Source organism: Ascaphus truei, chromosome 2 (genome assembly GCF_040206685.1).
Source record: "Ascaphus truei isolate aAscTru1 chromosome 2, aAscTru1.hap1, whole genome shotgun sequence".
NCBI lineage: Eukaryota > Metazoa > Chordata > Amphibia > Anura > Ascaphidae > Ascaphus > Ascaphus truei.
The window spans coordinates 2689520-2715767 of record NC_134484.1 but is presented as its reverse complement, the minus strand read 5'-3'; the positions used below and the strand labels follow the sequence as shown (position 1 = coordinate 2715767).

The following is a 26248-nucleotide window of genomic DNA, read 5'->3' as shown; positions in this document are numbered from 1 at the left end:
CTTGAAAACGAGAGGTAACTCTCACTGTATTACTTCCTGGTAAAATATTTTATAAATAAATACAAAATAAATAAATAGGGGGAGAGCAGGGTGTGAGGGACAGTGTGTGTGTGTGTGTGTGTACATAAGGGGAGTCAGGGGGAGAGCAGGGTGTGAGGGGCAGTGTACGTGTGTGAGAGAGACATAGGGGGAGAGCAGGGTGTGAGGGACAGTGTACGTATGTGTGAGAGAGACATAGGGGAGAGTCGGGGAGAGCAGGGTGTGAGGGACAGTGTGTGTGTGTGAGAGAGACATAGGGGAGAGCAGGGTGTGAGGGACAGTGTACGTGTGTGAGAGACATAGGGGAGAGTCGGGGAGAGCAGGGTGTGAGCGACAGTGTGTGTGTGAGAGAGACATAGGGGAGAGTCGGGGAGAGCAGGGTGTGAGGGACAGTGTGTGTGTGAGAGACATAGGGGGAGAGCAGGGTGTGAGCGACAGTGTGTGTGTGTGAGAGAGACATAGGGGAGAGTCGGGGAGAGCAGGGTGTGAGGGACAGTGTGTGTGTGTGAGGGAGACATAGGGGAGAGTCGGGAGAGCAGCGTGTGAGGGACAGTGTGTGTGTGTGTGTGTGTGTGTGAGAGAGACATAGGGGGAGAGCAGGGTGTGAGGGACAGTGTGTGTGTGTGAGAGAGACATAGGGGAGAGTCGGGGAGAGCAGGGTGTGAGGGACAGTGTGTGTGTGTGTGTGTGTGTGTGTGAGAGAGAGAATCTGGGGGAGTCAGGGGGAGAGCAGGGTGTGAGGGACAGTGTGTGTGTGGGAGAGACATAGGGGAGAGTCGGGGAGAGCAGGGTGTGAGCGACAGTGTGTGTGTGTGAGAGAGACATAGGGGAGAGTCGGGGAGAGCAGGGTGTGAGGGACAGTGTACGTATGTGTGAGAGAGACATAGGGGAGAGTCGGGGAGAGCAGGGTGTGAGGGACAGTGTGTGTGTGTGAGGGAGACATAGGGGAGAGCAGGGTGTGAGGGACAGTGTGTGTGTGTGTGAGACATAGGGGAGAGTCGGGGAGAGCAGGGTGTGAGCGACAGTGTGTGTGTGTGAGAGAGATATATGGGGAGAGTCGGGGAGAGCAGGGTGTGAGGGACAGTGTGTGTGTGAGAGAGACATAGGGGGAGAGCAGGGTGTGAGCGACAGTGTGTGTGTGTGAGAGAGACATAGGGGAGAGTCGGGGAGAACAGGGTGTGAGGGACAGTGTGTGTGTGTGTGAGACATAGGGGAGAGTCGGGGAGAGCAGGGTGTGAGGGACAGTGTACGTGTGTGAGAGAGACATAGGGAGAGAGCAGGGTGTGAGGGACAGTGTGTGTGTGTGTGTGAGGGACAGTGTGTGTGTGTGAGAGAGACATAGGGGAGAGTCGGGGAGAGCAGGGTGTGAGGGACAGTGTGTGTGTTTGTGTGAGAGAGAGAGTCTGGGGGAGTCAGGGGGAGAGCAGGGTGTGAGGGACAGTGTGTGTGAGTGAGACATAGGGGAGAGTCGGGGAGAGCAGGGTGTGAGGGACAGTGTACGTGTGTGAGAGAGACATAGGGAGAGAGCAGGGTGTGAGGGACAGTGTGTGTGTGTGTGTGTGTGAGAGACATAGGGGAAAGTCGGGGAGAGCAGGGTGTGAGGGACAGTGTACGTGTGTGTGAGAGAGACATAGGGGAGAGTCGGGGAGAGCAGGGTGTGAGGGACAGTGTGTGTGTGTGAGGGAGACATAGGGGAGAGTCGGGAGAGCAGCGTGTGAGGGACAGTGTGTGTGTGTGTGTGTGTGTGTGTGTGTGTGTGTGTGTGTGTGTGTGTGTGTGTGTGTGTGTGTGTGTGTGTGTGTGTGTGTGTGTGAGAGAGACATAGGGGGAGAGCAGGGTGTGAGGGACATTGTGTGTGTGTGAGAGAGACATAGGGGAGAGTCGGGGAGAGCAGGGTGTGAGGGACAGTGTGTGTATGTGTGTGTGAGAGAGAGAGTCTGGGGTAGTCAGGGGGAGAGCAGGGTGTGAGGGACAGTGTGTGTGTGTGAGAGAGACATAGGGGAGAGTCGGGGAGAGCAGGGTGTGAGGGACAGTGTGTGTATGTGTGTGTGAGAGAGAGAGTCTGGGGGAGTCAGGGGGAGAGCAGGGTGTGAGGGACAGTGTGTGTGTGTGGGAGAGACATAGGGGAGAGTCGGGGAGAGCAGGGTGTGAGCGACAGTGTGTGTGTGTGAGAGAGACATAGGGGAGAGTCGGGGAAAGCAGGGTGTGAGTGACAGTGTACGTATGTGTGAGAGAGACATAGGGGAGAGTCGGGGAGAGCAGGGTGTGAGGGACAGTGTGTGTGTGTGTGAGGGAGACATAGGGGAGAGCAGGGTGTGAGGGACAGTGTGTGTGTGTGTGAGACATAGGGGAGAGTCGGGGAGAGCAGGGTGTGAGCGACAGTGTGTGTGTGTGAGAGAGACATAGGGGAGAGTCGGGGAGAGCAGGGTGTGAGGGACAGTGTGTGTGTGTGTGTGTGTGTGTGAGAGAGACATAGGGGGAGAGCAGGGTGTGAGGGACAGTGTGTGTGTGTGAGAGAGACATAGGGGAGAGTCGGGGAGAGCAGGGTGTGAGGGACAGTGTGTGTGTGTGTGAGAGAGAGAGTCTGGGGGAGTCAGGGGGAGAGCAGGGTGTGAGGGACAGTGTGTGTGTGTGGGAGAGACATAGGGGAGAGTCGGGGAGAGCAGGGTGTGAGCGACAGTGTGTGTGTGTGAGAGAGACATAGGGGAGAGTCGGGGAGAGCAGGGTGTGAGGGACAGTGTACGTATGTGTGAGAGAGACATAGGGGAGAGTCGGGGAGAGCAGGGTGTGAGGGACAGTGTGTGTGTGTGAGGGAGACATAGGGGAGAGCAGGGTGTGAGGGACAGTGTGTGTGTGTGTGTGAGAGACATAGGGGAGAGTCGGGGAGAGCAGGGTGTGAGCGACAGTGTGTGTGTGTGAGAGAGACATAGGGGAGAGTCGGGGAGAGCAGGGTGTGAGGGACAGTGTGTGTGTGAGAGAGACATAGGGGGAGAGCAGGGTGTGAGGGACAGTGTACGTGTGTGTGAGGGAGACATAGGGGAGAGTCGGGGAGAGCAGCGTGTGAGGGACAGTGTACGTGTGTGAGAGAGACATAGGGGGAGAGCAGGGTGTGAGGGACAGTGTACGTGTGTGTGTGAGAGACATAGGGGAAAGTCGGGGAGAGCAGGGTGTGAGGGACAGTGTGTGTGTGAGAGAGACATAGGGGGAGAGCAGGGTGTGAGGGACAGTGTACGTGTGTGTGAGAGAGACATAGGGGAGAGTCGGGGAGAGCAGGGTGTGAGGGACAGTGTGTGTGTGTGAGGGAGACATAGGGGAGAGTCGGGGAGAGCAGCGTGTGAGGGACAGTGTGTGTGTGTGAGACATAGGGGAGAGTCGGGGAGAGCAGGGTGTGAGGGACAGTGTACGTGTGTGTGAGAGACATAGGGAGAGAGCAGGGTGTGAGGGACAGTGTATGTGTGTGTGTGAGAGACATAGGGGAAAGTCGGGGAGAGCAGGGTGTGAGGGACAGTGTACGTGTGTGTGAGAGAGACATAGGGGAGTGTCGGGGAGAGCAGGGTGTGAGGGACAGTGTGTGTGTGTGAGGGAGACATAGGGGAGAGTCGGGGAGAGCAGGGTGTGAGGGACAGTGTGTGTGTGTGTGAGAGACATAGGGGAGAGTCGGGGAGAGCAGGGTGTGAGCGACAGTGTGTGTGTGTGAGAGAGACATAGGGGAGAGTCGGGGAGAGCAGGGTGTCAGGGACAGTGTACGTATGTGTGAGAGAGACATAGGGGAGAGTCGGGGAGAGCAGGGTGTGAGGGACAGTGTGTGTGTGTGAGGGAGACATAGGGGAGAGCAGGGTGTGAGGGACAGTGTGTGTGTGTGTGTGAGACATAGGGGAGAGTCGGGGAGAGCAGGGTGTGAGGGACACAGTGTGTGTGAGAGAGACATAGGGGAGAGTCGGGGAGAGCAGGGTGTGAGGGACAGTGTGTGTGTGTGAGGGAGACATAGGGGAGAGCAGGGTGTGAGGGACAGTGTGTGTGTGAGAGAGACATAGGGGGAGAGCAGGGTGTGAGGGACAGTGTGTGTGTGTGAGAGAGACATAGGGGAGAGTCGGGGAGAGCAGGGTGTGAGGGACAGTGTGTGTGTGTGAGGGAGACATAGGGGAGAGTCGGGGAGAGCAGCGTGTGAGGGACAGTGTACGTGTGTGAGAGAGACATAGGGGGAGAGCAGGGTGTGAGGGACAGTGTACGTGTGTGTGTGAGAGACATAGGGGAAAGTCGGGGAGAGCAGGGTGTGAGGGACAGTGTACGTGTGTGTGAGAGAGACATAAGGGAGAGTCGGGGAGAGCAGGGTGTGAGGGACAAAGTGTGTGTGTGTGAGAGAGAGACATAGGGGGAGACAGGGGGAGAGCAGGGTGTGAGGGACAGTGTACGTGTTTGTGTGAGAGAGACATAGGGGAGAGTCGGGGAGAGCAGGGTGTGAGGGACAGTGTGTGTGTGTGTGAGAGAGAGAGATAGGGGGGAGTCAGGGGAGAGCAGGGTGTGAGGGACAGTGTGTGTGTGTGAGAGAGAGACGTAGGGGGGAGACAGGGGGAGAGCAGGGTGTGAGGGACAGTGTACGTGTTTGTGTGAGAGAGACATAGGGGAGAGTCGGGGAGAGCAGGGTGTGAGGGACAGTGTGTGTGTGTGAGAGAGAGATAGGGGGGAGTCAGGGGAGAGCAGGGTGTGAGGGACAGTGTGTGTGTGTGAGAGAGAGACGTAGGGGGGAGACAGGGGGAGAGCAGGGTGTGAGGGACAGTGTGTGTGTGTGTGAGAGAGAGACGTAGTTGGGAGACAGGGGGAGAGCAGGGTGTGAGGGACACTACGTGTGTGAGAGAGACATAGGGGAGAGCAGGGTGTGAGGAACAGTGTACGTGTGTGTGAGAGACATAGGGGGAGAGCAGAGTGTGAGGGACAGTGTGTGTGTGTGTGAGAGAGACGTAGGGGGGAGACAGGGGGAGAGCAGGGTGTGAGGGACACTACGTGTGTGAGAGAGACATAGGGGGAGAGCAGGGTGTGAGGGACAGTGTACGTGTGTGTGAGAGACATAGGGGGAGAGCAGGGTGTGAGGGACAGTGTGTGTGTGTGTGAGAGAGAGACGTAGGGGGGAGACAGGGGGAGAGCAGGGTGTGAGGGACACTACGTGTGTGAGAGAGACATAGGGGGAGATCAGGGTGTGAGGGACAGTGTACGTGTGTGAGAGAGACATAGGGGGAGAGCAGGGTGTGAGGGGCAGTGTACGTGTGTGTGAGAGACATAGGGGGAGAGCAGGGTGTGAGGGACAGTGTACGTGTGTGTGAGAGACATAGGGGGAGAGCAGGGTGTGAGGGACAGTGTACGTGTGTGAGAGAGACATAGGGGGAGAGCAGGGTGTGAGGGACAGTGTGTGTGTGAGAGAGACATAGGGGGAGAGCAGGGTGTGAGGGGCAGTGTGTGTGTGTGTGAGACATAGGGGGAGAGCAGGGTGTGAGGGACAGTCTGTGTGTGAGAGACATAGGGGGAGAGCAGGGTGTGAGGGACAGTGTGTGTGTGAGAGAGACATAGGGGGAGAGCAGGGTGTGAGGGGCAGTGTACGTGTGTGTGAGAGACATAGGGGGAGAGCAGGGTGTGAGGGGCAGTGTACGTGTGTGTGAGAGACATAGGGGGAGAGCAGGGTGTGAGGGACAGTGTACGTGTGTGAGAGAGACATAGGGGGAGAGCAGGGTGTGAGGGGCAGTGTACGTGTGTGTGAGAGACATAGGGGGAGAGCAGGGTGTGAGGGACAGTGTACGTGTGTGTGAGAGACATGTGGGGAGAGCAGGGTATTTGTAAATAACTAATCCCTCTGTATTACAGCATACAAACAGCGGCGGCCCCCCAGCAGTAATAAAAGAAACATACCGTTTCCTGAGCTCGCCACGGGGACCAAAGTTATAAAATAAACTTTTATTATTGCAAATATGTTGTAAAATTAGGAATAACTGGGTCTTCTTGCAGTGGGGGTCACCTATATCACCCGAAGATGCTCCCCTCTGTAGGACCCCCTGTACGTACGCCTCACCTGCCGATTGATGGCGCCCAGAATCCCCTCGATGCTGCCATGTTTCCGCATCATTTGCAGCGCTGTCTTGGGGCCCAGACCCTTGATTTTCTCCACATAGTCACAGCCCAGCAGGATACACAAATCCACAAACTGTGCACAAGGGAACAGGGTCACACACACACACACACACAAGAAACATTCACACACACGTGTCACATGGGCTCCAGTCCTCAAGGGCCACCAACAGGTCAGGCTTTCAATCTGTCCCTGCTTCAGCTCAGGTGGTGCAGTCTTCGACTGAGCCACTGACTGAGCCACCTGAGCTGAAGCAGGGATATCCTGAAAGCCTGACCTGTTGGTGGCCCTCGATGACTGGAGTTGGCCACACCAGGCCTAGACCGGCAGCCCTTTGGGACAAGCATAGAAGATGTCTTCTTCATTGGGGTGGGCACACCGGTGGCTGGATTGTCACCACCACCATTTTCATCCCGATACAGAACTTCTGACCCAATTCCCAGTCACATTTTTTTTTAGATCTTTTTGTAAAAGTTTACCAAGAATTGGGCGAGTTTCTCCCATATTCGCGTAAGAAAACAAAACGCCAGAAGTACATATTCTGACCTAGATAAGGGCAATATTATAAGTGTGGGCTATTGCAATTCGTTTTCATTTTATTACGTCTCAAAGGAATTCCTAAATTTCCGTGGGGAAACGGTGCTTATTGTAGGGTTAGATGTCTCAGCCCTTGTTGGGTGTTAATCTGTGCCCACGATCGCAGACTAGGATTAAGGCCCATGTTTACTAAATGGTGTTATTCCACAAACACACCTTTGGGTGCGAGAAGACGCCTCGTGGCCTATTCCCTGAACTGTACCCCACTCCCGCGCTGGGAGGTGTCTTATACCAGAAGAACGCTTAGCAAATATAGTGCTGAGTGTTGTTGGTTTAAACCATGAGCAGACCGGGTTATTACAAAGTATTTGCTCCGGGTAAAGCGCCACCTTTCGCTGGGTGTTTACCAACGGGCAGGATGGATTATTGCTGGGTATTTACCCTGCGGTTCGATCAGCTTTCTTTCTGCATATTAAATATTGGGGCTGGGTCAGTTATTTCCAGGTTGTTGCAGAATAAGTTATTCCTGGGTAAATACCCCCGAGGTTGGTATAATGTATTTCCAGGTACGTACTGTTTACCGCAGAACTAATGATAGAACTAGTTGTTTCTGAACACGTATCCCTCGGAGAGGGGCAGTTATCGCTGGGTATTTACCTGCCCTGGGGTATTTACCTGTTCTTTGGTCATGTTTAACTTGTCCAGGATCTTCGGGAGGTTATATTCTTCCACTTTCCTGCAAGACACAGGGAAGAGTGTTAAAGGGGCCCTGACAAAGCCATCAGCGAAACGCGCGGTGGGTTGACGTCATAAGTAAATCGCCCCCACCACCCTGGAGAGCCTGGTGTGTCACGTGACTCGCGGTGCTATTACTATGGACTGTGGAACTCTGACACCGGCGTTCGGTATGATTTTCTGCCGGGGCTGCCGCGAGACGGTGATGCCGGGGATTTCCGGGACTGCCGCCCTTGCATGTATTCCTGCGTCATGTGCGGAGCGATATCGGGAAGAGGAGGCGCCGGCCCAGCGGGTTTCCAGACAGTATGGTCTTTATTTGCACCATCGGACGGCGTTTCGGCATATCCAATAACAGGGCACGAATGCCGCGATTACCACAAACATTTATATATAGTGCTCTCGCCCTCTATAGGTCCCCGCGCTCTCCCTGCAGCCTGGGGTTTGGCGCACCGGTAGAAGAATGGCAAGTATATGTTTAAATTAGGAGTGAGAGAGGAGCGACACCCGCTCAACCGCGCCGGTAATAACGGGTCGGTGCGCGGGGGGGGGGGGGGGGGAAGAACACAACAGCAAGAAGCACCGGGTCCTGTCAGCGGTCTCCGAGGGGCGGAAATGACACGCAACGGGGGTCTTTCCTGTCCATCTCCTCCCCTAGGAGACCTCTTCCTTCTTGCTGTAAATTAGGAGCGCTCTAACGTATATTCTGTAAATTAGGAGCGCTCTAACGTATATTCTGTAAATTAGGAGCGCTCTAACGTATATTCTGTAAATAAGGAGCGCTCTAACGGATATTCTGTAAATGAGGAGCGCTCTAACGTATATTCTGTAAATGAGGAGCGCTCTAACGTATATTCTGTAAATTAGGAGCGCTCTAACGGATATTCTGTAAATGAGGAGCGCTCTAACGTATATTCTGTAAATGAGGAGCGCTCTAACGTATATTCTGTAAATTAGGAGCGCTCTAACGTATATTCTGTAAATGAGGAGCGCTCTAACGGATATTCTGTAAATGAGGAGCGCTCTAACGTATATTCTGTAAATGAGGAGCGCTCTAACGTATATTCTGTCCCTCTCTCCATCCCTCTCTCCCCCCCCTCTCCTCCTCCCTCTCTCCCCCCCCCTCTCCTCCTCCCTCTCTCCCCCACCTCCCTTTCCCCCTCTCTCTCTCCCCCCCTCCCTCTCTCTCCCCCCCTCCCTCCCGAAGCTGTGCGCAAGCGGGGAGACTATAGAGCCTGTTACACATGTGTTATTTACATCAGTTCTGCACGTATAGGACGATTGCAGTACAGTACATGCATCGATAAGTGGGAAAAGGTAGTGCTTCACTTTAAGTACATTTTCGCTTTACATACATGCTCTGGACCCATTGCGTATGTTAATGCGGGGTATGCCTGTATACATTTTCTCTAAATATATGGATAGCTTTGGGCACTTATCCTCTGGACTGCCCAATAAGGTAACATGCTTCTCTGAGCAAGATGTAAATAGAATTGTATTTGAGTCCACACCAGAGCAGGCGTTTGGACCAGACAGGCCATTAGACCACGAGAGAACTGGACGGTTTAAAGACAGATCGAGTTGTATTCCTGCGGCAATACACTTTCGGAAATTGCAACCTAGAGGATTTAGAATAAGAAACAAGCAGATTATCGGTATGACCAGGATTCCTGTGACCGGTGGTGGATTCCTGTGACCGATGGTGGATTCCTGTGACCGGTGGTGGATTCCTGTGACCGGTGGTGGATTCCTGTGACCGGTGGTGGATTCCTGTGTCCGGTGGTGGATTCCTGTGACCGGTGGTGGATTCCTGTGGCCGGCGGTGGATTCCTGTGACCGGCGGTGGATTCCTGTGACCGGCGGTGGATTCCTGTGACCGGCGGTGGATTCCTGTGACCGCCGGTGGATTCCTGTGACCGGCGGTGGATTCCTGTGACCGGCGGTAGATTCCTGTGACCGGCGGTGGATTCCTGTGGCCGGCGGTGGATTCCTGTGGCCGGCGGTGGATTCCTGTGACCGGCGGTAGATTCCTGTGACCGGCGGTGGATTCCTGTGGCCGGCGGTGGATTCCTGTGACCGGCGGTGGATTCCTGTGACCAGTGGTGCCGGAGTCTAAGCATGGAATCACTGGACCTCATTTTGCTGGTTATTGAGGTTGTGGGCACACAATTGGCAGACACCAGGTGGGATATATTTAAGCAAGCAGCTCATAGGGTACTATACGTTTTAGCAATAGGCAAACCTAACCAGTAATTAATCCCTGGAGTGCCAGAATACAACCACACATGCAATAGCACTGTGCCAAATGGGGACAGGTCTCTCAACTGACCGATATTACACCCCAAAAGGTACAGTACTTAGCTATTAACTTGGTATCTATCTAGAACATAGTTATAGCAGTGTCATATTATACACCAGTACAAGTTTCATCAATACTAGTATAAAGCATACCTCAGACATCAACCACTGTAGATGTTTATGTACCAGGCACCATACACCCTATTCAACACACCACCTATGTATAGGGAGGTGACGGAAACATACAATAGGTGCACTTAGACCAAGATTTGTTCTATACAACAACTTTAATATGCTTTAGCTGCCATCACGCAATAGCACAGCATAGGTCCCATACTTAAGAGCACCAACTAGTATATCCTACTGGGGCACTGCATGAGTGGCTCAAACTGCTGACAATCCACTAGAACTCTAGTCAATTCACTCTATACGAGGAACACTAGGGCCAGTGAACTACCCTAACACTGGACATTAATCCAATTATGTACACTCTTCTGGATACATCAATCCAATAGAGACACACACACTTGGAATATTTAATCCTTGTTTTAGACCCCAATATTTTAACGTTATGTCAATAATAAAGTTATTTTAAATAATCACCATATCATTTTGGAATAGAGTGCTACCACTAGGGGCTCTGTCTGTCTCTTTTGTGTATTGGGATATATTTAAGATTGAGATAGTGATTGAGCAGTCCAACGCACCTGTGGAAACGGTCACATTCCTGGGGGGGTGTCCAGGTACGTCGGGAAAAATTCAAAGACTTTTTTACATTTGAAGGAACAGAAGTTCCGAAAAGTAGTGAATGATCATCGAGATAATTCTGTGTACCAGTGGAAAAGGCAAGAGAAACGCATTAGAATATCACGAGAAGAGTCCCCCAAAGAGATGACAGAACCAACAAAACAGTGACTCTCTTGGTATTACAGACTCTTCCCGTGGATAATCCTTTGAACCATGACACTCTCAGTCCCTCATCCTTCGTCCCTGCTCATCCTCTCTCTGTCCCTCATCCTTCGTCCATGCTCATCCTCTCTCTGTCCCCCGACATCCACCCCTGCTCATCCTCTCTCTGTCCCTCATCCTTCGTCCATGCTCATCCTCTCTGTCCCCCAACCCTGCTCATCCTCTCTCTGTCCCCCATCCCTGCTCATCCTCTCTCTGTCCCCCATCCCTGCTCATCCTCTCTCTGTCCCCCGACATCCACCCCTGCTCATCCTCTCTCAGTCCCTCGTCCTTTGTCCCTGCTCATCCTCTGTCCCAAATTTTTTCCCTGCTCATCCTCCTTCATCCTCCATCCCTGCTAATCCTCAGTCCCTCACCCTCTCTCAGTCCCTCTTCCTCCGTCCCTGCTCACACCTTCTCTGTCACTTCCTCTGTCCTGCTCACACCTTCTCTGTCCCTCATCCTCCGTACCTGCTCACATCGTCCCTCTGTCCCTCATCCTCCGGCACAGCTCATCCTCAGTCCCTCGTTATCCTCTCTCAGTCCCTCTTCCTCCATCCCTGCTCACACCCTCTCTCATTCCCTTCCTCTGTTCCTGCTCACCCTCTCAGCACACTGTCACTGTTACTCACAGCTTTTTATCAGCCTTCAGGTGCCGTAACATACGCGTGCCTCCGAACGGCAGAATGTCCATGTCCTCTGTCGCTGCTCCCCACGCCCGACCTGATGTCACCAGAGCAGCGCAGGTGGCCTCTGCCTCACAGGGAGCCTGAGGATAAAAATGTGGGGCACAAAGTAAGTGACTGTGACGGTAAGGGTTGCTGGAATCACAAAACTGGGGTGAAGCCCAGCTAGCTACCCCTAAATCCATGGACCTTGACCAACTTATGTAAGGCTTATTTCGGCCAAATGTACTTTACGCCTGCGGAAGAATCAGGGAATATAACCAATGTATGACATAAAATGTCCTATGTCTGAAAATATTGTATGTAAAGCACTTTATTCCCTGTTAATGCAATACCTCAGTCTAGTTGAACCAGCACTGTAATGTAATGTGATTTGAGTGTCAGCCCTGTAAAGCTGGATTGCATGTGTTCAATTCTATGGAGGCTGACACAGTGATTAGATCAGCCGAGGTGCCTGCAGAGAAATGTGGATTGAGACAAAGGCGGTGTGCGTGGTGGAGGTGTTAAAGACATTTGGTGACTGGGGAAGAGTGGACAATCCGGTCTGTGGGTGGGCTCTCAGGAAGGAGAGCCTTTGTTCCTTGCAGACTCTGTGGCTTCTACCTAGTGGGAGGTCTTGAGTGCCTTAGCATGCCCCTCCTCCTCTGGCTTTGGTGGCACCAACTCAATCCATGCTCTGGTTGGCCAACAGCCCCTGTCCCATGTAAAGGATAGCCACCGAGGGCTACATAAGGGATGCTGCTGATCAGAGCACTAGTCTATCTGAGAGACATTCTGTGAAGGAGTTTGTATCTTGACTGTGACCAGCTGGAAATACATGTCAGAGTGGCTGCTGTGTGATCAGCACTCTGATATCCTGGACGAGAAGTGGACAGGGTAAGCCTTCCTGAAGCAGGCCCTTGCACCTAGCGAGGCTAGAGTCGACTCCCCAGGCCCCCAGTTGGTATTGTTTCTTGTTTTGTACATCTTTGTTTTGTCTGCTGGCGTGCCAGAATAAACCTCATTTTATTCAACAACCTTGTCCCGTCTTGTGCAAGTGATACCGATGGTTTCGGTGTAAAAGTACTGGCTCCCGTGACAGGCTTTTTCAGGTGGCATAGCGGAGGGATCACTGGGCTGTAGGCTTGGATTTCTGCGGGAAATCATGGCTCAAAGTCGGTCTTGAATTTTCAAGACCACGTGACCGGTTGTTACAGACAAACGCTGTGCAATACAGAGACTTACACCATTCAGTGTCAGTATAGCTAGTTCGGGTAAATCGGATGATGGCTGGTCCAGGAGGACATTACTGGACCTGGGACAGAACTGCGCTGGTTGCCTGATGCAAGCGCTATGGGCTGCTGTCATACGGCCGATACACAAGGGGCCTTGCAGAGGACCTTGAGTGGTACAAGGCCGGCTTGGCTAAGTATGCTTATACGGAGAGTGTTTCTGCGGTTTTTGTTTGCAGCATTGAGTCCAGACACAACCGAGGACTATCGCTTGCAGGTTGTCCACCTACTGAGAGGTCCTGTGGGACCTGCTCCAGTTCGATTACCGCAGGCACAGCCCGAGAAGCGGGTCCTATCCTCTGCAAGAGTGCCGGTGAGCCGAGTCCTCCTGGTAACATACTCTCCCTGTGCCAAGGTAACGGTCCCCAACTTCGCTAAGTTGGTGTATGGCACCGATGCAATGGAGTATTTCCTGTGAGCATTCGAGAGCCAATGCTCGATGCTCCAGGTGCCTGAGTCAGAGTGGCTGACATACTTCATCCCCACACTGAGCGAGAGAGGGCAAGCGGTCGACCGAGAGTCTGCCTGCGATTACAAGTGTGTGAAGGCTTCCTTGCTGGCCAAGTATGGCCCCAAGCCGGTGCCTTGCCTCGCGACTGCCATTATGGCAGAGGGCTGTGTGTCCCCAAAGACACAGCCAGGGAAGCGGGTCCTAACCCCTGCAAGAGTGCCAGTGATCCGAGTACTCCCAGTATCTGACTCTCCCCGAGCCACCAAGCTGAGGTGGAGTCAGCCAAGAGCCAGAGTGGCTGACGGAGAGATTGACCGAGACGTTGCCGGCGAATCTGCCTCAATGAGTCACCACAATGGCTGAGGAGGGCACATGTGGGTGCCCTGCCTCGCCTCCACCAAGATGGTGGAGGGCTGTGTGCGCCCGAAGGCCCAGCCATAAAAGCGGGTCTTAATTTTCTTGTTACTATGCCGGCTAGCAGAGCCTCCCGAGCACTGACTCTCCGCAAGCCACAGAGCCACGGTGGAGTCAGCAGATTGCTGGAGAAGAGGCAGCCAAGACGGCAGAGGATGCCCATGATGACCGGTGCTCCCAGGGAGACCAGCCAGACCATCTGCGGGTGGACTGCCCCAACACTCCCCGATCCAGTATCCCCAATCCGGGGCAATGGTCTCCAGCTACAGGGCTGTTCACCTGCGAGAGGCTAGCCCCAACAGAGTAACAGACAGCAGCACAGGACCCAACCAGCGGTCCCCACAGCAGCTACCAGCAGCACAGCGGTGGAGCTCGACGGGCTGCAGATTGCAACCATCAGGCTGAAGGACCAAGCAGTCCATGGAAGATGTTTGTGCCCAGGGGTCCCAGACGATCAGCAGAAAGTCGGCCTGATGGACCCCGGCACCACGGCACCTCTGAGGCAACCTTTTATGGTTAGCCCAGAGCATCCGATCCCATGGACGGGGATGCGGTTGAAGCTGCGAGGAGAAGATGCTCCTATGATTGCGGTCACCAGGAGCCAAAGTCGGGCAGTTGCCCAGGAGGAACGTGCTCCTGTATCCAGGAGCCAAGAACGGGCAGTTGCCCTGGTGGAGGTGCCTTTGGTGCCACCACCCACGACCTGATCACAGCTCCTCTGCATTTGGAGCCATCATGTTCCAGGGTCACCGAAAAGACCAGGCAGTTAAGCCAGACTCAGCCTAACCTCTGTCCTAACATCCCTGTTGACCATTCCCCTGACTTAGTGACTGAGGGCGAACGGCTCAGTGAGCGGTCATTATAGATGGTGCGTGTAGTCCCTGATTTGGAGGGCATGAGACCTCGGGCGGCCGAGTCTGCCTCCAAGCTCATGCCCGATCGGTTCTGCGGACCCCGTGTGCTTTTGTACTGGGAACAAGCCCCGGTTGCTCCGGACAGAGAGGGACCAGCTAGTGAGTCCCTGGGTAGAGCGCGGCCCTGGGGAGAGGCAGAGCTGGGCACCGGGGAGGGAGACAGAGCGGGGCCCCGGGGAGAGGCAGAGCGGGGCCCCGGGGAGAGGCAGAGCAGGGCCCTGGGGAGAGGCAAAGCAGGGCCCTGGGGAGAGGCAGAGCAGGGCCCTGGGGAGAGGCAGAGCAGGGCCCCGGGGAGAGGCAGAGGAGAGGTCAGGGCGTGACACGCCAATGGCAAGGGACATAGACAGAGGGACTTACCAAGAAAGAGTGGCGGGCAGTGAATGACAGAATTTTTCCTGGGTGAGAAGGTGACTTGCCCCTGGTAACTGACATAGGAATTTCAACTTGATTCCCCCACTTCAAAGACTATTGCTACCCCCCCAGGCTGTTCCTTGTGTTACCTTTATGAAGGGGACCCCCAGGTGTGTGAGCAGAGTCTGCAGGTCCCTGTCCAGTTGCTGCGGTGCGGGTCCCCCCAGGACTGGGACAGACACAGGAGGTGGAAGGAGAGAAGAGAGTACCGAGTATTAGTTACCAACCCCTGAACAAGAGAATAACAAAACTTACTCTGCCTGTCCCCGACCTCGGCCTGTCCCGATCTCGGCCTGTCCCTGACCAGGGCTTGTCCCCGACATGTCCCCGACCTCAGCCTGTCCTCTACCATCGGCCTGTCCCTGACCTCGGTGCATTCCTTACCTCAGCCAGTCTCTGACCTTGCCCTGTCACTGACCTCGGCATGTACCTGTCCCCGACCTCAGCCTTCCCCGACCTCGAGCTGTCCCTGACCTCAGCCCATCCTCTGCCTCACCTGTCTCTGACCTCGGCCTGTCCCTGACCTCGGTGCATTCCTTACCTCAGCCAGTCTCTGACCTTGCCCTGTCACTGACCTCAGCATGTACCTGTCCCCGACCTCAGCCTTCCCCGACCTCGAGCTGTCCCTGACCTCAGCCCATCCTCTGCCTCACCTGTCTCTGACCTCGGCCTGTCCCTGACCTCGGTGCATTCCTTACCTCAGCCAGTCTCTGACCTTGCCCTGTCACTGACCTTGGCATGTACCTGTCCCCGACCTCAGCCTTCCCCGACCTCGAGCTGTCCTTGACCTCAGCCCATCCTCTGCCTCACCTGTCTCTGACCTCGGACTGTACCTGACCTTGGCCTGTCCCTGACCGCGGCCTGTGCATGTCCCTGATCTCGGCCTGTCCCTGACCTCGGCCTGTCCCTGACCTCGGCCTGTCCCTGACCTCAGCCTGATCCTGACCTTGGCCTGTCCCTGACCTTGGCCTGCCTTTACTTGGATCCTGACTTGTATTGTTGGCTGGATCAACGGATTAGTTCCCATGTTTCCCGCCTCTCTGCCCTGTCCTCTTTGGTCCTGACTTGACTCTGTTCCTGCCTGCAGCCCATGCCTGACCATGCCATGCCTCATCCTCTGGTATGGTGCTCTGCCTCTTCTGGCAATCCTACATGTCATCTGCCCTGTTCCAGGCCATTGTTGCACAGTCCCACTCTCCTGCTACCCTCTGCCCAGACATGGCAGCTTCTGCCAATGTAATCCTAACATTAGAGACACGGTGCTCCGATGCTGAAGATGTGCCGGACACATAGACGGACACACCGACTCTATCCCTTCCTCTTCCGCACTCTTACTTTTCCACTCCCACTCCTTCCCATTCTTTACCCTGCCTGGGGAGCGAAGTGTGGGCACTCTGATCTGTATTAATCAGACGTGACCTGCAAGTGACTCTCCGGCAGCTCTCCTGAACGGGAAAGTGAGAGTCACAGGGAGTCAGACAGCTCATGTTTGATGATTAAAGATCAGAGCTGGCACAGGGATAACAACCTGCAGCTGTCCAGTGGCGGGTTTATAGTTTGCGCCTGGTGATATGATGTGTCAGGCTATCGTACACTGTCTGTGGTGTTAGTAGTGGGATATGGTCTGTGACGCGTGCACCACTTGTGGTGATGGTAGAGGGATATGGTGTGTTTGGCTCTCGTGCACGGCTTGTGGTGTCAGTAGTGGGATATGGTGTAAGGCTTTTGTGCAAGGCTTGTGGTGTTAGTAGTGGGATACGGTGTAAGGCTCTCATGTGCCGCTTGTGGTGTTTGTATGGTGTGTGTGTGTCTGTGTGTGTGCATGAAGCTCTTGTGCACTGCTTGTTGTGTCAGTAGTGGCATACCGGTTGTGCGGTTCTCGAGCAGAGTGTGTGGTGTCGATTGTGGGAACCGGTTGTGAGGTTCTCATGCACAGCAACTGGTATTAGTAGTGGGATATAGTGTGTGTGGTTCTTGTGCACCGCATGTGGTATTGGTAGTACGATATGGTGCGTGGCTCTCATGTACCACTTGTGGTGTCGGTAGAGGGAAACAATGTGATGTTGTTGTGCACAGTGTGTTTTGTCAGTAGTGGGATACAGTGTGCATGACGTTCTCGTGCACAGGGTGTGGTATGAAAAGAGGGATATGGCGTATGAGGTTCTCGTGCACAGTGTGTGGTGTTAGTAGTGAGATATGGTGTATGAGGTTCTCGTGCACAGTGTGTAGTGTGAGTAGTGGGATGCAGTATATGAGGTTCTTGTGCAGTGTGTGGTGTGAGTAGTGGGATACGGTGTATGAGGTTCTCGTGCACAGTGTGTGGTGTGAGTAGTGGGATGCAGTGTATGAGGTTCTGGTGCACAGTGTCTGGTGTGAGTAGTGGGATACGCTGTATGAGGTTCTCGTGCACAGTGTGTGGTGTCAGTAGTGGGATACGGTGTATGAGGTTCTCGTGCACAGTGTGTGGTGTCAGTAGTGGGATACAGTGTATGTGGTTCTCGTGCACAGTGTGTGGTGTGAGTAGTGGGATGCGGTGTATGAGGTTCTCGTGCACAGTGTGTGGTGTGAGTAGTGGGATGCGGTGTATGAGGTTCTCGTGCACAGTTTCTGGTGTGAGTAGTGGGATGCAGTGTATGAGGTTCTGGTGCACAGTGTCTGGTGTGAGTAGTGGGATACGGTGTATGAGGTTCTCGTGCACAGTGTGTGGTGTCAGTAGTGGGATACGGTGTATGAGGTTCTCGTGCACAGTGTGTGGTGTCAGTAGTGGGATACAGTGTATGTGGTTCTCGTGCACAGTGTGTGGTGTGAGTAGTGGGATGCGGTGTATGAGGTTCTCGTGCACAGTGTGTGGTGTGAGTAGTGGGATGCGGTGTATGAGGTTCTCGTGCACAGTTTCTGGTGTGAGTAGTGGGATGCGGTGTATGAGGTTCTCGTGCACAGTGTGTGGTGTCAGTAGTGGGATACGGTGTATGAGGTTCTCGAGCACAGTGTGTGGTGTGAGTAGTGGGATGCGGTGTATGAGGTTCTCGTGCATAGTGTGTGGTGTGAGTAGTGGGATGCGGTGTATGAGGTTCTCGTGCACAGTGTGTGGTGTGAGTAGTGGGATGCGGTGTATGAGGTTCTCGTGCACAGTGTGTGGTGTGAGTAGTGGGATACGGTGTATGAGGTTCTCGTGCACAGTGTGTGGTGTGAGTAATGGGATACAGTGTATAAGGTTCTCGTGCACAGTGTGTGGTGTTAGTAGTGGGATGCGGTGTATGAGGTTCTCGTGCACAGTGTGTGGTGTGAGTAGTGGGATGCGGTGTATGAGGTTCTCGTGCACAGTGTGTGGTGTCAGTAGTGGGATACGGTGTATGAGGTTCTCGTGCACAGTGTGTGGTGTGAGTAGTGGGATGCGGTGTTTGAGGTTCTCGTGCATAGTGTGTGGTGTCAGTAGTGGGATGCGGTGTATGAGGTTCTCGTGCACAGTGTGTGGTGTTAGTAGTGGGATGCGGTGTATGAGGTTCTCGTGCACAGCCTGTAGTAGGTTACGGATTTACCACTTTCTTTGCTTCTGCCAGCAGCCATTGCACGTTTTTCTAACTGAAAGAGAAGAGCTAATTATGTAATTAAATGCTTCTGAAAATCCTGTGTGGTCCTGCAGCACTCCCTGCTGTCTGATCGGCTTCTTTCACTTCCTTCAGCAATTCCTGCCTTATTATAAAAGATCATTCTCTCCCTGCAGCACCACCTGTCATCTGATATACTTGTATATAATAATCTGATATAAGATATGTCTGTGTCGCTCTCCCTGCAGCACTCTATCCAATAGTTATCTTTATTCCTCTCTCCCTGCAGCACTCCCTGCTTTATAACACAGGATGTATCTCTTCCTGCAGCACTCCCTGCTATATAACACAGGATTTATCTCTCCCTGCAGCACTCCCTGCTGTACAACACAGGGTTTATCTCTCTCCCTGCAGCACTCCCTGCTATATAACACAGGGTGTGTGTGACAGGGTGAAGTCAACCCCTATCAATTATGCCTGGGAAACATATGTCTGAGTACTTCATCCAGCACTCATAAGGGTTAACTCAGGTGGAAGTTAGGTAGTCAGGAAGTAAGCTGACACCTGAGAGCCAGGAAGGTAGATAAGGATCTTGTTACCAGCAGTAGCTGCCTGTCTCAGAGGAGAGCACATGGATAGATGTGCTGCTAGCCAGAAGGATACAGCACACTACTTACTGCAGCCAAAGTAAGATTTGTTTCATTTGTTTGCAGGACTGCTTAAAAAGACTCTTAAGGTTTGGTTATGGTTTAGCCAGCCAGCCTGCTAGCTAGGACTGCTGTGTTAGTCAGTTTTCTCCCCACGTGGAGCAGGATTTATTTGCTTAAAGGGACAGTGTACCCGCATGTTATGTTGCTGTGGAGAAATAAAGCCACTGAACGTTTTCATTTATCCTGAAACTACACGTGTGGACTGTTCTCTGACCTCGGCTACAGGCCGTCCTGCCACAGTGTGGCTCTCTCCCTGCAGCACTCCCTGCTATATAACACAGGGTGTATCTCTCCCTGCAGCACTCCCTGCTATATAACACAGGGTGTATCTCTCCCTGCAGCACTCCCTGCTATATAACACAGGGTGTGTCTCTCCCTGCAGCACTCCCTGCCATATAACACAGGGTGTATCTCTCCCTGCAGCACTCCCTGCTATATAACACAGGGTTTATCTCCCTGCAGCACTCCCTGCTATATAACACAGGGCTTATCTCTCTCCCTGCAGCACTCCCTGCTATATAACACAGGGTGTATATCTCTCCCTGCAGCACTCCCTGCTGTATAACACAGGGCTTATCTCTCTCCCTGCAGCACTCCCTGCTATATAACACAGGGTGTATCTCTCCCTGCAGCACTCCCTGCTATATAACACAGGGTGTGTATCTCTCTCCCTGCAGCACTCACTGCTATATAACACAGGGTGTATCTCTCCCTGCAGCACTCCCTGCTGTATAACACAGGGTGTATCTCTCCCTGCAGCACTCCCTGCTATATAACACAGGGTGTGTCTCTCTCCCTGCAGCACTCCCTGCTGTATAACACAGGGTGTGTCTCTCTCCCTGCAGCACTCCCTGCTATATAACACAGGGTGCATCTCTTCCTGCAGCACTCCCTGCTATATAGCACAGGGTGTATCTCTCCCTGCAGCACTCCCTGCTGTATAACACAGGGTGTATCTCTCTCCCTGCAGCACTCCCTGCTATATAACACAGGGTGTATCTCTCCCTGCAGCACTCCCTGCTATATAACACAGGGTGTATCTCTCTCCCTGCAGCACTCCCTGCTATATAACACAGGGTGTCTCTCTCCCTGCAGCACTCCCTGCTGTATAACACAAGGTGTAGCTCTCCCTGCAGCACTCCCTGCTATATAACACAGGGTGTATCTCTCCCTGCAGCACTCCCTGCTATATAACACGGGGTGTATCTCTCCCTGCAGCACTCCCTGCTATATAACACTGGGTGTATCTCTCCCTGCAGCACTCCCTGCTATATAACACGGGGTGTATCTCTCTCCCTGCAGCACTCCCTGCTATATAACACAGGGTGTATCTCTCTCCCTGCAGCACTCCCTGCTATATAACACAGGGTGTATCTCTCCCTGCAGCACTCCCTGCTATATAACACAGGGTGTATCTCTCCCTGCAGCACTCCCTGCTATATAACACAGGTTGTGTCTCTCTCCCTGCAGCACTTCCTGCTATATAACACTGGGTGTATCTCTCCCTGCAGCACTCCCTGCTATATAACACAGGGTGTATCTCTCCCTGCAGCACTCCCTGCTATATAACACAGGGTGTATCTCTCCCTGCAGCACTCCCTGCTGTATAACACAGGGTGTGTATTTCTCCCTGCAGCACTCCCTGCTGTATAACACAGGGTGTATCTCTCCCTGCAGCACTCCCTGCTATATAACACAGGGTGTATCTCTCCCTGCAGCACTCCCTGCTATATAACACAGGATGTATCTCTCCCTGCAGCACTCCCTGCTATATAACACAGGGTGTATATCTCTCCCTGCTATATAACACAGGGCTTATCTCTCTCCATGCAGCACTCCCTTCTGTATAACACAGGGTTTATCTCTCCCTGCAGCACTCCCTGCTGTATAACACAGGGCTTATCTCTCTCCCTGCAGCACTCCCTGCTGTATAACACAGGGCTTATCTCTCTCCCTGCAGCACTCCCTGCTATATAACACAGGGTGTATCTCTCCCTGCAGCACGCCCTGCTATGTAACACAGGGTTTATTGCTCTCCCTGCAGCACTCCCTGCAGCACTCCCTGCAGCACTCCCTACAGCACTCCCTACAGCACTCCCTACAGCACTCCCTGCTATATAACACAGGGTTTATCGCTCTCCCTGCAGCACTCCCTTTTCCCATGCCCGGATCACACTCACCACGGCCCGCTTGAGTTCGGGGGGCTTCCCATCGAACACGTACACGGGTTTGATCCCATTCTGCAGCAGGGAAACCGTGAGGTGGAACAGACCCTGCAGGACACTGAGAGGAGAAAGCGCTTGTCACGTTACGTCTCTGCGGTGTAGTGGTCAAGGCCGCGATTATAGTTGCGGCGTGAGCGCGACGTCTTTCGCATGCGAAACGTGCACTAGGCGAACGGGAAGGGACAGGGAGGCGTGGCCGTGATGTCACGTGAGCGCTTCACCCTCATTGGTTGAACCACTCACGTGACGCGGCTGTCGCGCTGCAAAAACTATTCCATTTGCGCTTGATCGCGCGCACTATGTGCGCCGTCATTAGTCTGCATTCATTTGTCCGGCGGCGCGCGGCATTGCTCGACGCATGAATAATCGCGGCCTCGGGCCGGGGTTCCCAAGCTTTCAGACTGGGCCTGGCTAGAAATATTCGTCTGCCCTGTGGGGCTGCTAAGCGGTGTCAGGTACACAGGGGTTAAAGGGCAGAAAGTGTCTGCCTATCACTGTCCTAGAACCAGCCCAGGGCAGGGTCACAGGGGGCGGCAAGGGAGCCAACTGGGATTCAATTGCCCCCCAGCACCCACCCTCCTCCCATCACCCCCCCCCCCCCGCACCAACCTTCCTCCCATCACCCATCCCTCCTCCCATCACCCATCCCTCCTCCCAGCACCCATCCCCCCTCCCAGCACCAACCCTCCTCCCATCACCAACCACCCCTCGCCCACCCCCTTCCCAGCACCCACCCCCCTCCCAGCACCAACCCTCCTCCCATCACCAACCACCCCTCGCCCACCCCCTTCCCAGCACCCACCCCCCTCCCAGCACCAACCCTCCTCCCATCACCAACCACCCCTCGCCCACCCCCTTCCCAGCACCCACCCCCCTCCCAGCACCCACCCCCATCCCAGCACTAACCCCCCTCCCAGCACCCACACACCTCCCCCCATCACCCACCCCCTTCCCAGCACCCACCCCCCTCCCAGCACCCACCCCCTTCCCAGCACCCACCCCCCTCCCAGCACCCACCCCCCTCCCAGCACCCACCCTCCTCCCAGCACCCACACCCCTCGCCCACCCCCTCCCATCACCAACCCCCCTCCCATCACCAACCCCCCCTCCCATCACCAACCCCCCCCTCCCATCACCAACCCCCCCTCGCCCACCCCCCTCCCAGCACCCACCCCCTTCCCATCACCTACCCCCTCCCATCACCAACCACCCCTCGCCCACCCCCTTCCCAGCACCAACCCCCCTCCCAGCACCAACCCCCCTCCCAGCACCAACCCTCCTCCCAGCACCCACCCCCTCCCAGCACCCACCCCCTCCCAGCACCCACCCCCTCCTAGCACCCACCCCCCTCCCAGCACCAACCCTCCTCCCAGCACCAACCCCCCTCCAAGCACCAACCCCCCTCCCAGCACCCACTCCCCTCCCAGCACCAATCCCTCCTCCCATCACCAACCACCCCTCGCCCACCCCCCTCCCAGCACCCACTTCCCATCACCCACCCCCCTCCCATCACCCACCCCCCTCCCATCACCCACCCCCCTCCCATCACCCACCCTCCCAGCACCCACCCTCCTCCCAGCACCCACACCCCTCCCAGAACCCACACCGCTCCCATCACCAACCCCCTCCCATCACCAACCCCCCTCCCATCACCAACCCCCCCTCGCCCACCCCCTCCCAGCACCCACCCCCCTCCCAGCACCCACCTCCCTCCCAGCACCCACACCCATCCCATCACCAACCCCCATCACTAACCCCCCTCCCATCACCAACCCCCCTCACATCACCAACCCCCCTCCCAGCACCCACACACCTCCCAGCAACCAACCCTCTCCCAGCACCCCCCCTCCCAGCACACCCCCCCTCCTCCCATCACCAACCCCTCCTCCCAGCATCAACCCCTCCTCCCATCACCAACCCTCCTCCCATCACCAACCACCCCTCGCCCACCCCCTACCATCACCCACCCCCTTCCCAGCACCCACCCCCCTCCCAGCACCCACACCCCTCCCAGCACCCACACCCATCCCATCACCAACCGCCATCACTAACCCCCCTCCCATCACCAACCCCCCTCCCAGCACCCACACACCTCCCAGCACCAACCCCTCCTCCCATCACCACCCCCTCCCAGCACCCCCCCCTCCCAGCACACACCCCCTCCCTCCCAGCACACACCCCCTCCCATCACCAATCCCTCCTCCCAGCACCAATCCCTCCTCCCAGCATCAACCCCTCCCATCACCAACCCCCCTCCAATCACCAACCCTCCTCCCATCACCAACCACCCCTCGCCCACCCCCCTCCCATCACCCACCCCCTTCCCAGAACCCCCACCCCTCCCAGCACCCACCCCCTCCCAGCACCCACACCCCTCCCAGCACCCACACCCATCCCATCACCAACCCCCCTCCCATCACCAACCCCCCTCCCATCACCAACCCCCCTCCCATCACCAACCCCCCTCCCAGCACCAACCCCTCCCAGCACCAACCCCTCCTCCCATCACTACCCCCTCCAAGCATCCCCACCCTCCCAGCACCCCCCACCCTCCCAGCACCCACACCCCTCCCAGCACCCACACCCCTCCCAGCACCCACACCCCTCCCATCACCCACCCCCTTCCCAGAACCCCCACCCCTCCCAGCACCCACCCCCTCCCAGCACCCACACCCCTCCCAGCACCCACACCCATCCCATCACCAACCCCCCTCCCATCACCAACCCCCCTCCCATCACCAACCCCCCTCCCATCACCAACCCCCCTCCCAGCACCAACCCCTCCCAGCACCAACCCCTCCTCCCATCACTACCCCCTCCAAGCATCCCCACCCTCCCAGCACCCCCCACCCTCCCAGCACCCACACCCCTCCCAGCACCCACACCCCTCCCAGCACCCACACCCCTCCCAGCACCCACACCCCTCCCAGCACCCACACCCCTCCCAGCACCCACACCCCTCCCAGCACCACTCAAAGCTGCAATCCTGCAGGGTCCCAGGTTTCATGTTCCCAGTGGATGTGCCTGAGAGCAGCGGGAACTCTGAGCCCACATCAAAGAGAAGCCCGAAAAGCAACTAAAGCTCCGGACCTCGCGGGAAGGAAGGATCCTTATCCCCAGAGGATCCTTATCCCCAGAGGATCCTTATCCCCAGAGGATCCTTATCCCCAGAGGATCCTTATCCCCAGAGGATCCTTTTCCCCGCAGGATCCGCTCCCCGGAGGATCCGCTCCCCGGGGGTTATTCCCGGGGAACGAGGATCTCACCGAGTCCGGACAATGTGCAGACTGTTGAAGTTGCTGCACTTATTTTTGCTCTGGTTTTGCAGCTGGGAAACCTTAGTAGATAGATCCATGCGGACCCCTTACCCAGGGGGATAATCTTGTGATAAACGCTGCTCTGCCAGCCCCCCTCCCCCGCTGTGCCAGTCCCACCCCCCCTCCCCCGCCAGTAAAACCCCTGCTCTGCCAGCCCCACCCCCCACTCTGCCACTCCCACCCCCCGCTCTGCCAGTAAAACCCGTGCTCTGCCAGCCCCCCTCCCCCGCTGTGCCAGTCCCCCCCCCCCCCGCTCTGCCAGTAAAACCCCTGCTCTGCCACCCCCCCTCCCCCGCTCTGCCAGTAAAACCCCTGCTCTGCCAGCCCCCCTCCCCCGCTGCGCCAGTCCCACCCCCCACTCTGCCACTCCCACCCCCCCGCTCTGCCAGTAAAACCCCTGCTCTGCCAGCCCCCCTCCCCCGCTGTGCCAGTCCCCCCCCGCTCTGCCAGTAAAACCCCTGCTCTGCCAGCCCCCCTCCCCCACTGTGCCAGTCCCACCCCCCACTCTGCCACTCCCACCCCCCCGCTCTGCCAGTCCCACCCCCCCCTGCTCTTCCAGTCCCACCCCCCCCGGCTCTGCCAGTCTCACCCCCCCGGCTCTGCCAGTCCCACCCCCCCGGCTCTGCCAGTCCCACCCCCCCGGCTCTGCCAGTCCCACCCCCGGCTCTGCCAGTCCCACCCCCACCCTCCTGCACTGCCAGTCTCCCGCTCTGCCAGTCCCCACCCCCCCGCTCTGCCAGTCCCACCCCCCCTGCTCTTCCGGTCCCACCCCCCCGCTCTGCCAGGCCCACCCCCCCGCTCTGCCAGGCCCACCCCCCCCGCTCTGCCAGGCCCACCCCCACTCTTCCAGTCCCACCCCCCCTGCTCTTCCGGTCCCACCCCCCCGCTCTGCCAGTCCCACCCCCCCACTCTGCCAGGCCCACCCCCCCACTCTGCCAGTCCCACCCCCCCACTCTGCCAGTCCCACCCCCCCACTCTGCCAGTCCCACCCCACCGCTCTGCCAGTCCCATCCCCCCGCTCTGCCAGTCCCCCCACCCCCGCTCTGCCAGTCCCCCCACCCCCCGCTCTGCCAGTCCCACCCCCCAGCTCTGCCAGTCCCCCCACCCCCCGCTCTGCCAGTCCCACCCCCCCGCTCTGCCAGTCCCACCCCCCCGCTCTGCCATTCCCACCCCCCCGCTCTGCCAGTCCCACCCCCCCGCTCTGCCAGTCCCACCCCCCCGTGCTCTGCCAGTCCCACCCCCCCGTGCTCTGCCAGTCCCACCCCCCGTGCTCTGCCAGTCCCACCCCCCCCGCTCTGCCAGTCCCACCCCACCCCCCCCCCACCCTCCTGCACTGCCAGTCTCCAGCTCTGCCAGGCCTACCCCCCGCTCTGCCAGTCCCACCCCCCCGCTCTGCCAGTCCCCCCCCCGTGCTCTGCCAGTCCCACCCCCCCCCCCCCCCCCCACACTCCTGCTATTCTTACTTGATGTTCTCGCCATTTCTGTTATTTATCTCCGGAATTGCAGAGCGAAATTGGTACACGAACACGGAGGCATCGAGGGCGATAACACGGCCTGTGAGAAGAGCGGCAACAATCTCACAACGGGCTGAACAATCCCAATTCCACACTGCCCCCTCCCCTCACCCAT

General features: G+C 56.2%; 1 protein-coding gene across 1 annotated transcript in view; it reads right to left on the bottom strand.

Annotated features, from left to right (window-relative positions):
- LOC142474405 (putative flap endonuclease 1 homolog) overlaps window positions 1–26248 on the bottom strand; it is a 125145-nt gene extending 98897 nt beyond the window's left edge. The window contains exons 1-8 of the mRNA XM_075580864.1: window positions 26245–26248; window positions 26083–26206; window positions 21258–21360; window positions 18359–18401; window positions 14909–14988; window positions 11305–11441; window positions 7367–7427; window positions 6098–6229 (exon numbers count right to left, since the gene is read on the bottom strand). Of these exons, the coding sequence (XP_075436979.1) occupies window positions 6098–6229; window positions 7367–7427; window positions 11305–11441; window positions 14909–14988; window positions 18359–18401; window positions 21258–21360; window positions 26083–26206; window positions 26245–26248 (684 nt within the window). The remainder of the gene's footprint in view (window positions 1–6097; window positions 6230–7366; window positions 7428–11304; window positions 11442–14908; window positions 14989–18358; window positions 18402–21257; window positions 21361–26082; window positions 26207–26244) is intronic.